Below are 13,345 nucleotides of genomic sequence, written 5' to 3' on the forward strand. Positions count from 1 at the left end.
AACCATCACACTAAGCATGCTTGAAAAATTATCTAAGATTAAGATTTTGCTTACAAATTGGTAGACACTTCAGCCTGCTCAGGAAAATAGTGAAGGCATGCCACTCCAATTATTAACATTAAGCATCTAACTGTACATGTAAAAACATATTTCTCAAGACCTAAAACACCCAGAACCTCAGCCATCACTTCAAAAAAATCCTGATGTACTGAGCTGACACTTGGCAAAACCCACACATTTTATTGCATAAAACCTCAACAAACAAGGCAAAAGAAACTCTACCAGAGACAGTTTCAGCTATGGTCTTTGCCACATCCCCATTACTTGTCCTGGAATCATTTACTTATTTCAAAAACATTTTTTTTTCTAAAATTATTTTCCCTCTATACCTATAAGCATTTCCTGAGAGCCTGCAATCCTTGAGGCGTTCCAAGGACAGCAGCACTCATTCCACCCCTTTCCATAATAACTCCTCCTGTAATCTTGACCTCATAGCTAAGCCAGCACAGCACTGCAGAACGTGACTAACACCACTTGGTCTGTTCCCTCATCTTCTCTCCTCAGACAGATGATGTGTGAGGATGGAGTGTTCTGGTTTTGACAGGTCTAGCTCCTTTCTCTGTATATGCTGCTAAGTATTCTCTGGTATCCAGTGACAGGACACGTGGGAATGGTTGAAGTTGCACCAGAAGAGGTTCAGACTGGACCTCTTAGGAAACATTTCTTTACTAAGGGGGTGATCACTGACTGGAACAGGCTTCCTAGAGAGTTGATTGCTGCCCCCAGCCTGTCAGGTTTAAGAGACATTTTGACAATGCCCTTAAAAACATACTTTAATTTTTGACCAGCCCTGAAGTGGTCAGGCAGTTGGACTACATGATCATTGTAGATCCCTTCCAATTAAAACATTCTGTTCTATTCTATTCTATTCTATTCTATTCTATTCTATTCTATTCTATTCTGTTCTAATCTTGTATTTGATACAGAAAACAGAGCTGAGAAAGGACACATTTCTTGTTAAGCCCATCTATACTGCTTGCCTTTAGATATTTTAAAACTCAGTCTTTATTGTTGCATTCAGAGAAAAGGAACAGCTTCAGGGTGAGGCTTCAGGCTGGGAAGGAGTCACCTGTCCTGTGTGCACAGTTAGTCCTCAGGTCTTTGTGGTGTCTGGGAAGTGCCACTGATCAGAAGATAAATGTAATCAGTGCATCAGCATTGCTACATCAGTGTGAAAGTGCAGTGTGAAAATGTTTTGAGACCAGAACTGAGCATAAGATTTTGGGAAAACAGTTTCCATTGTGCAGTTATATGAACTCTTGTGCTGGCTTTCAAGGTGCGTAGTCTCAGCTTGTGCAGACAGACACAAAAGCAAAGTGTCCATCCAGAAGAACTGCCACCAAGGCAGAGTCAGGTTGTAGCCATACATGGCACCAAGACCTGCAAGCAAAGAGGGACCTTTTCCTTTACATGTGGTGTTGATACTTGTTGTACAGACTGCAGAGTGCCTGTTCTGTTTTACTGGCACTGTTTGCAGAGAAGACCTAGCAGGGGGCGGTGGACAGTTTGGAAGGAAGAGTCCCAACCACTCTCTGTAATTTGATCTCTGTAATCATCTGTAAAGTGAATTTTCCATTTATACTCACCATTGAACTCCGTCAGCTTCTGAAGATCTTCTCCAAGCTCTGCAGTGACTGTCAGTGCCTGCTTCACCTTTAGGTTTGTTTCACTGTGGCGAACAATATAAGAAAAAAAAACACTAACTGAAAGTCATATGTGAACTGAAAACTCTCCTTGAAAATAACTTCTGCTCTTGAGGACAGTCTTCTTCCTTAGCCATCTGATGGACTGTAAAACCTACATCTCTTTCACCTGGCCAAAGGGTGTAGATTGTCTCTTTCAGTTGCACTGACAGGCATTCAGAGGAATTCTGAACGTGGTACCAAAGGTGAAGTGGCTCTGTCCTCTTAATTTCAGCACAAAGCAGCACACTCTGTCACTCATGACACATTTAAACCCAAGGTATCTAAGCATATATGAGAGCTCTGAATCTTTTCTCCCATGGTATTCTGATCTGGAAGATTACTTCAGTCATGGGACTGGCTAGCTGGGGAGCTGGAAATGCAATGTCAAAAGAATACTGCATTTGTTCAGCGTCTCTTAGAAGTGGCACTAGTGTGTACGAAAACTACAAACCCATTTTATGCAGAAATCAGATGGGGAAAGTCCAGAGGGCTGTCTGTAGGGTCTTGGGAGAGACACAATTTCTTAAAATCTCTGGTCTTGCTTAGTCACTCAAGACTGTTGCTAGTTCTGGGCAATGCAGAAAAGGTAATTCAAACTGGGTCATAAAGATGAGTCAGCTGCAGTTTAATACAAGTTGCAGCCCTCTGGTTTTGTAGACAGCTGTGTTCTGGAGTGGGAAGCATTTGGAAGCCTTTGCTGTGTGCTTGCAGACAGCAGCCCATTATTATATTATTCTACAGCAGACCAAAGGAGATTACCAGAGATATTCATTATGTTTATTTCACCCAGCTATAATCTGTCTCAAGGAAAATACTAGAGGAGACAAAAGCAACAGCTCCTGACAGGGATATTGCAGGGACATGTGTCTAACTAACTCTCAGTGTCAGAAGAGCTGTGACTGAAAAGTAAGTCCTCCTCACATGACATTTGTACTCAAGAAGCAAAAGTATCCACCAGAAAATGTTATTTTCAAGATACCCACCCAAAGTTTATTCTAGATGTTATGAAACTCTTGCTACCAAAGCTATTGCAGGTATGCCCGCAGCACCCAGGGTCACCAGGAACGTGGCTTTGCAGTGGTGGCAGTGGTTGCACGCCAGGGCCAGGCTCACTTACCCGTCCAGCTCAGCTGTCTCGATGTACGTCAGGCTGTGTGGCTCACTGCTCGACAGCAACAGGAGATCAGCCTGAGCACAGACAGACAGAGAGACTTGGCATGAATTCACACAGTCAGCAGGCATTGCATAGCAGTGCTGCTTGTGGTTACTGCCACATTATCACTGACTGATTTTCTCATGAGTGATAAGGGTGGCAGAGATTAGCTGTGATCAGGATAGAGACAAATGGTACTCACTGTCACAAAGTTGTTGTTTTCTAGTTTTATTATATCCCCCACTTGGACATTCATCCATTTTTGCTCCTTTAACCTGCAAGGAAACCTCTAGTAAGTAAGCACATACAGCAAATGCCTCTTGGGAAAGTGGGGAACTTAGCTCTGCTCCTGGAGCCAGACTGTAGGTGACATCAGGACTTGGGAGCAGGGCCTGCCATGATGTGTCCTGATCCATACTAAGCTAGAGGACTGCCACAGTAAAAAAAAAAAAAAAAAATAGCAGTAAAAGGCAATAAAAGCACTGCTTGGGCTGACCCATGCTGGGTTGAGACCAAGCCCCACAACAGCAGTACAGTCCATGCGCACTATCCTTGTCCTTGTCTCTGCAGCGACTACTCCCTTCCTTCCTTCTCTTAAAGGGCCACATTGCCTCAGAAAACCCTCTCTGCTTTGTGTAAGGGACTTCATCTGGGAAAACTGCAGATTGTGTGAGGTTTTCTGAGTGGTACTAAGGGCAAGAGTAACCAGCTCTCAAGAAGGTCAGCGCAGGTGCTTTGGCTGTGCACTGGACTGTCTGAGCCATGTCTGCAGTGGTCTTCACAGCACCAAGCCAGATGTGCACACAGGAAGCCAGCTAAACTACAAGCACCAACACAGCCAAAATACCTGTATATGAAAATTCTAGAGGTGAGAAAGATCAGTCTCAAAATAGGACTGGGAGTTCAAGCTTGAACTCAGTTCGATCTTGCTCATTCAGTGTTGGTTAGAGCTGGACAGGATCTGTGGTTTCCAGGTTTTGAAAAAGGCAAAACATTATAAAATTTCTGTGTCAAAATTTGTTTCCTAGACACAGTAACTAATACACAGTAAACTAAGAAACTGGTTTACTTAGCAGAGAGCACAAAAAGCTATGTCCTTATTCTTCAGTTTCCACTTATATTTTTAACTGTTTGATCATCTGTTAGAGTTTACACAACATACTGCTATCTGTAGTATGGAAAAAAGTCACAAAATACTTCCCAGCTGTCTACAGCTGTGTCCTGTGCATGGCTGGACTCCACAGAGCTGCAAGTACATCTGTCTGCCATGAAAGCCAAAGCCCTCTGCTATTTTTTCTGCAGGAAAGAACAGTGCTAGCAGTACAATGTCCAAAGCACGCAGCTGAAATGTTCTGGGTACAACTAAGCCAGAAGTGCTACACACACTCAAAGTATAATGAAGTGTATGAAGGAGATATTCCAGCTTCTTAATTTGAAATATCTTGTTGATAATGTCAAATTTTGTTTAATGCAAAATAAATGCTAGGAGTATAAATGGACACAGAAGATAGCTTTGCATGTTACTTGTAGGGTAAGGAGTAAAGTAATACAAAGACTCTGAAATTCTTACTTAAACATAAACACCTAGGAACAGAGAAAGAGTTTAGTTTTTGTCAGCACAAGGTCACAGCCATAATATCTGCACAGATTCTGGTACTGTGTCTAGGGTTCATTAATCAGACACATAGTCCAAAACTGCATGATGAACTAGTGCTGTGAAACACAATTCAATTTTAAATTGTTTAGTGATCCTTGAGAATCACACACAGACACTCAAAATCAAAAATATTTACTAATAAAATGCTTTTCCCTATGAGAACAGCAAAAAGGACTTACATGCCATTGATCAGGACCTGGACTGGGCGGTTGTTGACGTGTTTGTCGCTTTTGTGTCGATTCTGAAAATTGGATCAGAAGGTTAAAAGGCTTTTCCAGGAAACCAAACACACAGGAGCCGTAGGCAGTTCATTAACATTTCAGGTTTCCACCCAGCTGCCTGAATGGGTCAGGCAGATTAGGGTCACAACTGACTCATTGTCCAGCACATGTTTATGGCAGTGACACAGAGCACATAACCAGACTGCAAAGGGCAACAGGCTTGCTCTTGGAGAGAAGAACTAAGGTAGAGCCTTACATGTCACTTTAGCACAGCCCTGACTCAGCTGGCACTGCTCCCATCCACCTCAGTCTGTAAACACCACAGAAATTCATTCCTCTGCTCTCATACGGAAAGTGGCCACTGATACTCTGGCACTGCTCCATTGAACATCAAAATCATTTTAATAATGAGAGAAAATCAGATGCTAAACTCAATTCTAATATCACTCTGTGAAGTCAATTGGGCTTTTGATCATTAGCTCTGATGGCAGCAGACTTTGGCCGAGCAAGTTTGAAAAAGCATAAGTGGGTTGAGCACTTGCTTCCTACCAATATTTTTCCACCTACATTGTACTAGATGACAGAGGATGAGTTCTCCAAAGTGGAAGTGTAAGAAAATATTTCTGTGCCTGCATCCAGGCATATCTATGAGTGATCACATTTTCAGACATGCTGAGCAGTTTCAGAGAAAGTCAATGGAGCTGCTGGCCTGTTCAGCAATTTGGAAATTCTAGCTCTGTTTCAGTAACAAACCATAGATTCTGGGGACTTAATTTCAGACCCCATCTGAGTGCCTGCCACCAGCTGAGTTTAAGCAGTTTATTTCAGTTGCTGTGCTGAAGAATCACAGGCCAACGCCAAAGTACAGGTCAGAAATACAGATCTTACAAAATCATCAATGGCATCCTTGACTCCTGATACAGCCAGCACCAGCACCAGGGGCACCACTGTTGTAAACCAGGCCAATGAGGAAATCTGAGGAATCAACTGTAGGAAGAAAAGATCTGAGTTAAGACATTTCCTGACAGTTCTGAAAACCACTGCCTCCTAATCAAGCTGCAGATAATATTTTTCTATGATACCTGAATATAGAATAAAGACAGAAATGTAGCTCCATCCCTGATATGTGGATCTCTGCCCCCCTCCAAAGGTGGGAGAGCCAGGGACCCCATGTTTTCTGTCCAAAACAAGCCATAATTTAAGTTAGAAAAATAGAGCTGTCAGAAAGTGTAGTGGGTTGCTCTTTATTATTGTTTGCAGAATTGGGATTGCCAAATCCCCAGGACATTTCTTTGGAAGTACTGACATGGCAAGCCCACTGTGAGAGACTCAAGAGCTATCTGAGCAAAACCAGCTGTGCAGAGCCCTCAAAAGCTTCTGTTCTTTGTTTCAGTAACTTCTCACATTTTGCTGAAATAAATTTTGCATCAATGGACAATGCAAGCTGTTGCCAGAGCTGACGTTGCTCTCCCTAGAGCAGCACAGCTGCTTTTGTTTCCTACATCTTTAGCAGTGAGAGGACCAAAGAGTTGAATGCAATTCTCTTAGGTTGTCAGTCAAGCAGAGGGAAATGTCTCACCCCCACGCAGTTCTCCCCTTCCTCTAGAGGCACAGCACTAGGGACAGAAGCAATGTGAAAGCAGCATTAGTGTGTCCCTCAGTTTGGATCTGGGAAGTGTCAACTCCATGTGCGTTGTGAAGTTACATTTTTGCACTGTCATAGCCCAGATTCTACAGGCACCATAGCCCTGCTCAGCTGTACAGGCTGCAACTGCTGCCTTCTCACCTCCCTTGGAAAATGCATGTTCCACTGGTCTGTGACAAAGGAGGGGGAGACAGAGTCCCCACAGCCTGCCCATCACATCCACTCTTGATGCAGGAATAGTCCTGTAGGGATGCAGTGAGGAATATGTAGACTAATGCCTGCCCTCTTTAGGCTACCTTGATGTAAAGAAAAAGCTGTGTGCTTTTATATATAGTCAACCTTAGATGGCCTAGCAAAACACACAGTGGAATAATTCAAGGCAAATACTTTGAAATACTATGAATTTGACAGACAAACAGCTAGAGTGCAGTGCAACAACGCAGGAACTCTGCTCTCAGCTCTCAGCTGGAAAGGCACCTCTCTTGAAAAATATAGATGCACTACAATTTCAAAAAGTTGTTCCCTGCAAATAAACAAAAAAGATTATGTGTGGTTTGCTGAAGCCTTAACCACATTTCACCTATGCTTTTTTGAACTGAAATTGTAAAAAAAAAAATAAGCATTTGAAACGGGTTATTTTGCAAATTTGTGTGCAGTGAAATGATCAACTTTAAAACATTAAGCTTGAAACATAATCAAAATTATACCCTTCTTTTGATAACGTGTGTTCTGATATGACTCAACAATGGCAGAGTACACAGCAAGGTGCAAAGGGGCAGAAATCCTGATATCAATTTATCCGGTGCGTTCAGCTTTCAGGGTATCATTAGCAGCAGTGATGAGCAAAGTGCAACACAATGCCATCGCAATCCACAGGGCTCAACAGTGCTGCCAGTGTCTGACACACTCCATACTGGACACCTTCCTCACCCTGGAGAAGGGAGCAGCAATATCCAGCTTTATGCAAACTAGCTAAAACCTTGAGCCTTCCTGATGTTAACTCCTTCCTTCCCAGGGAAAAACCACAGGTTACTAATGTGGTGTCTTTCTTGCTGTTTTCATTTGTGACTGCCTGTGGAATTTGCCTTAAAGTCTATGCGTAAGAGACAACTTGGCTTTATACAGGATGAATAAGTAATACAAATCTGAGGACAGCCAGGAGCACTCAGAGGTAGACACAAAGGGATAGTAGGGCAGTGCATGAAAAAGTTGCACAATTTGTTGAAAACTAATTAACTTTTTTCCTTCATTTAGTTCAAACCCTCATATCCAAAGGTAAAAGAGAAAATTGCTTTTTTCTGCCCTGCCTTCTATGTACTGTAAGATTTTACTAAGATGCTAATTCACACCAGGAATATAGCTTGCACTTCATTACTCCCGTCAAACATGGACTGGCTTTGATAACAGAGAACAATCTGCTGGAAACAGCACAGTGATTTCATACCTGTAAGATCAGCAAGAAAAGGAAGTAAGCATTGGCTATTCGCTGAAACTGCTCAAACAGGTTGAGAGGCAGGAAAGTGAAGAAATTGTATTTCGATGTTTTAATTGAATTGTTCTGTAGGAAAAAAAAAAATAAATAGGATTGGTAAAACAGGAAACAAAATTACAGCACAACACATTTCAACTGTGTCTTACTTGCTTATATTTAGCAATAGCATTGTTCCCAACAGCAGCTCAAAAAGCGTTTCCTTTTCCCCCACACAATCATGCCAAGTCGGGATAAACAGAGAATTCCTCTTGGAATGGGTGAAAACATGATGCTCGGCTTATGCCAGTACAGCCACAGGTAGATAAACTTGTATGTAGTTGCTCACAACATCTTCACTTTATTAACAGTCTTCTTACACAGTGCACAAAGAAAATTGAGAATTGTAACCAGAAGACAACAATTTTGCTGTTAGCATATACAAAACAGGGTTGGAAAACACATGCCAGGTCAACCATCCGTAACTCGGCTGATGATTTGAAATACCCATTGGCTGGACAGCCCTAGTGGAGGTATACGTCCTCCCAGGAGCAGAATATGACATTATTATTATCATTTTCAGCTCATTCAGCAAACTTTCAGCTCAGCAGCTTCAACGGGTGGCTTGTTTCTGTTCCACAAAAATCACTTGGATCTGGTGTTGTGCAAACAGTCACTAGTACAAGAACTCACTCTTTCAGTAAGTGAGCTGCAGCTCTGTTCCCTATTTCCAGTTTCCTTTTCTAATTTCGGACAGCCCCTCCAGCCACAAGAAGTGATTGCTCCCCAGTCTGTCTTTTGCAAACAACAGAAAGACCTAAGCTTGATATTGCAGAACAGGGTATTTTTTTCCCCAAAGATGAGAGTAGTCTGGTCCAATATGTGCCACCAACCCGACAGGCTCAATGCATTCTACTGACCCACCAGCTGCTGCTGTCCCTTTAGTTTTCAGGTGTGCTAGACCATCTTTTCATATGATGTTTAACAGGCCCTGGTCCAGGTTTAGTTCTAAAAGGATAAATCCCCCTCTTGTCACAACATCTTAAGTTTTTCCCTCTAGAAGCTCTCCAGACAATGCCCATTAACCCCCTTGCAGGGAACCTAAGGTGTGACAGCACAAGGAGGCAGATATGAAGCACACCTGAATTCCATAATAAATATGCTGGTTCAACTGCAGAGAAAATAGTGATTGCAATATTTGTAATAGCCTTTAGATATTGCTAAGCTGGTGGGAGGACAGAAGCTACTAAGTATGAATCACAGCCCTCTTCTTATACATGCATTAATCCAGGATCTCAGCATCTATACTGACATGCATCAGCATGTTTCCAGCACTAAACTAATTATTTCAGGTTACCACTGAAAGGTATGTGTGGGGGAAGCTATTCCATTTTAGGCAGTTACTGGATTTCTCTACCTTCAGACACACAGTACAGAGTATGTTCTTCAGCATTGAAATCATGTTTTATCCCTTGGACAAGCCAAATGAGTAAATCTCAGAAATTAAAACAGCCTTCGTAGAAGAGCTAGCCAAATCCTCCTCTTGATTGCACTCCAGCAAGAAAAGATATTTATCAGTGATCAGCATATATACAATATTGCCTGTTTCCTGGTATCATGCTGCTACCTGCAAGTGTGGTTAACTCTGTCTATGCCATGACATGTAGTTAAATTTGGTTTATTTCAAAATCCTTAACCGTAGGGTACGTGTCGCAGACAGGCTCCATGGACACTGCTGAAACAGAAGCAATGGAAAAACAGCATCCTCTGCAAACCCAGCATACTAGGAACTGAATTGCTTGACAATTGCTAGACTATGTGCCTGACTGTGTCCGTCAGGCACATAGTCTAGCAGATTTTTGCATAAAAGCTGGATCTAAATAAAGAAATCTGCCCACTATTCTGAGGACAAGTATTATGACCAATTACTTAAAGAAAACCACAAGATTATTGTTACAGGAAAAAGTAAATGCAGGGGACTTGACCTTTGTGCGTCAACAGATTTCAGAGGGTTACATATAACATGGGAAAAACTACTCAGTAAACACTCAGATAAAGTTTATAGATCTTTGCCTGCAAAAATCTCAGAAGGGAATAAGAAAAGAATGGGAGTGGTTTATTTCAATTCCTGACTTCTATTTCTGTCCATTAATTACGTCAGGAAAATCATTGAATGAACCACAGCCATTCATTTTATTTCCTATTGCCATTAGGCATGGTAAAAACCCCAGACATAACAGCTTCCACATGCTTAACTGCAGGAATCTGGATAACCAGTGTTTTCTCCATAGCTGTTCAGGATCACTACATTGTTGGGCATATACTGTCTTTTGGGACACTAGGGTACTTTAGACCTGAAAATAAGGACGGGGAGTATTATCATGGATCTTCTCATTATTCTAGAATCTATCATTAAAATTAATCACCAGGAAAAAAAGAATTTGTAATTACTATAAATATTTCTAATTCAACACATAACTTATTCATGGACCTCAGGGGCTAAAGGTATATCAATAGCAAAATATAATGACAAACTAGAGAACACTTTAGCCTTTCCAAATCAAAACTCTGCATTTCCACATCACAGATACAGCTGAAACACTATGCAAAGTATCATATAATGCTAGAAATACAGAATGGTTTGGATTGGTAGGGATCTTAAAGATCATCTCATTCCCACCATCCCTGCCATGGGCAGGGACACCTCCCACCAGACCAGGTTGCACCAGCCTGGCTTTGAACACTTCCAGGGATGGGGTGCCCACAGCTTCTCCAGGCAACTTGTGCCAGTGCCTCAGCACCCTTACAGTAAGTAACTTCTTCCCAGTATCTAATCTAAACCCACCCACCCATTCCTTTGCCCTGTCTGCTACATGCTCTTGTAAAAAGTCCCTCTCCATCATTCTTATGGGCTCCCTTCAGCTACTGGAAGGCCACAGCGAAGTCACCCTGAAGCCTTCTCTTCTCCAGGCTGAGCAAACCCAATTCTCTCAGGTATTGATTATGTTTTCAGGAAATACTGCAGGGCTGCATGCTTTGACAGCTCAGGCTCTTGGCCAGCTACAGGGAAATCTCAGTTGGCCTCTGCTCTTGATCTTCTGTGACGCTTAACATCATCAAACCCTGTCACTCTTTAGAGCTGGACCAGAGCCTGACTCTGGGGTGGGAGGGGTGCTACGGGGGCCTGCATCACTGCAGTGCATTAAATAGTCCACATGCAGCCATCATTTCACAAGCAATGCCTCTAACACATCATCTGCCTCACCGTCCCCACACTCTGCCTTCAGTGGGGGAGGCTCCCATAGAGAAAAAGTAATGGAGAAGAATAATCTTTGTAACAGCAATTAGGTATTGAGACGTCTTACTGAAACTTCTGGTTTTCCTATAGATTCACGAAAATCAACAGCTGAGAAGAGCAGTTCTATGGGCTAAGCACAAAAATGGGGATGAGGAGCCCTGATCTGCCCTGATCTGCCCTGGACTTCTGGTTGTGCGAGGGCAGTCCCTGCACGCACCTGTGTCCTAAATGAGCAGGTCTGAGCGTGGTTACCCTCAGTCAGCCTGGAGCTCTCCAGATGCAAAGCTTGACACCAGAGCAATGTTGTCTGTGGGTGAGGGATTATTCTCATCTGCTCTTTTCAGGGGATAGATTCACACCTCCTGGAGGTGTGACTCCACCAAAATGCTGTCCCTAAGAATAGCGCTCATCTCTCCACAGTTACACAAGTCCAGATCTGGCGGATGAGCTGTTACTTTGGGGGTGTTTTCAGAAGCCCGCCTGTGACGTCCAACAGCAAGCAAAACTCAGCAGATGGCTCCTACCTTAGATCGCTGAGCAAACAAATCATCTCCTTGCCATAAAAGTCACTGGAAATAAGAGACACTGATGCTTTTCTGGCTAGATTACAGGGGCCAAAGTGTATGGCAAGGTATTGACCCTCTGAATTTATACCCCTGGCTCAGTGACATAATAGTTCCCAGCAACTGGACAACCTAGCCCCAACTAAATTTTAGCAAGATTTTGCTGACCCCACAGGGAGGTGTTATGCCACAAAACTTGGCAATTCCCTTGGTACTTGTGTAGCACAGACCAATGGAACAGCTGAGCAGCAGAAATATCTTTCCCAGGTGTTTTGGTAAAGCCTCACCAAGGAGGTAGCAGAAGGGCAATTCCATGGCACTCTGTTTAACTGCAGTGCCATTGGAAAGAACACAGAAGCCATAAGCAAAAATGTGACCACAGGGCTGTGAATGTGCTCATGAAAATTTTTAATAAACTCATGTAACAGCACATATGGTGCCACCAAGTCTTTGTTTCACAGGGAGCATGGAACAGTCAGACCAGATCAGTTTTAAGACTCCCAAGTTCACTGACTTATTCCTGATGGTAAGCAACAGCCCCAGCTCAACAGAAGACTGATAAAGGCCAAAAGGACGTGTGGTATTAATCTGGTCCCTGTAAAAGTCTCTGTAAAAAAGCAAACTCCCAGGAGTAACAGATCGGCCAAACACTAGAGACAAAAATTCCAATTTCCAAAGCACAGTTCTCTTTTCTTCCCTTTTCTTTTTTTTTTCCCGACAATTTTTCTTTTCTTTAAACAGAAAAAGGACAGGAATGTCTTGCATATGTAACCCCTTGACCCTCTCTTGACAGCATTAATGAAGTGAGTTCCAGGATCTCATCACCTGTTGGGTATGCCATGAAATTCTGTAGGAAAGTGTGATGACTGCTTGTGTTTTCCTAAGTTGTTCCTTCAGTCTGGTGTCACCCCATTACTGAGCAGTTAATCATCAGTGTGGTGAGTGTCCTTGTCATGGCGGTGCACAGGGTTGGCATGGCTTGGGAACCTCATGCCATTGCTCACAGACAAGCCAAGCACAATACCTAAAGGTCTTGTCTCTTAGGCATCCCCTTCAACAACACTGTGCTCTCCTCTGGCTCGGCTCAGTACCTGAAGCTGCTGCCTGTTAGGAAGGAGTAAAGAAGGGGAGGGCAGACCACTGCTGAGTGGTGCAAAGCCACTGTTTTGTTTTCATCATGCTTTCACACAACAAGACTCCCAACCAGTGTAATAGCTGTATTCTCTCCATAAGACTTAATCTGATGAAGAGTGGAAGACTTGATCCAAAGGAGTCTATGGACTTCACTGAAGACCACATCTGGCACAGCTCAATCTTTATGTGCTTCTCAGGGGTCTGAGATGCCTTGTGGATCTTGACCTCACCTGGTGTTTCCAGCCACCTGTCTCCAGAGCAACTGTCTCCAACCCCTGTCCAGAGCTCAGGAGTTCACTTAAGCTCAGCCAGAAGCCTTGTATCCTCACCTGAGCTATGCTGTAGAAGTTCCCATCTCCAGACTGTCATCTGTCCTAGTTTCCCAGATATATCTATCCAGTTCTACTTCCTTGATGGACCTTGGACCTCTGGTTTGTCTTCAGCCCGGTCTCTCACCACTT

The 13,345-nt window shown here is 43.0% G+C and overlaps 1 protein-coding gene across 1 annotated transcript in view; it reads right to left on the reverse strand.

The window, feature by feature from the left end:
• The window catches only part of LOC121354179 (phospholipid-transporting ATPase ID-like), a 71,135-nt gene that overhangs the window by 33,957 nt on the left and 23,833 nt on the right, over window positions 1-13,345 (reverse strand). Inside the window, exons 4-9 of the mRNA XM_041468601.1 lie at window positions 7,866-7,979; window positions 5,665-5,763; window positions 4,735-4,796; window positions 3,101-3,173; window positions 2,863-2,933; window positions 1,647-1,729 (exon numbers count right to left, since the gene is read on the reverse strand). Coding sequence (XP_041324535.1) covers window positions 1,647-1,729; window positions 2,863-2,933; window positions 3,101-3,173; window positions 4,735-4,796; window positions 5,665-5,763; window positions 7,866-7,979 — 502 coding nt within the window. The remainder of the gene's footprint in view (window positions 1-1,646; window positions 1,730-2,862; window positions 2,934-3,100; window positions 3,174-4,734; window positions 4,797-5,664; window positions 5,764-7,865; window positions 7,980-13,345) is intronic.

Source organism: Pyrgilauda ruficollis, unplaced genomic scaffold (assembly GCF_017590135.1).
Source record: "Pyrgilauda ruficollis isolate IOZ18807 unplaced genomic scaffold, ASM1759013v1 scaffold220, whole genome shotgun sequence".
Taxonomy (NCBI): Eukaryota; Metazoa; Chordata; class Aves; order Passeriformes; family Passeridae; genus Pyrgilauda; species Pyrgilauda ruficollis.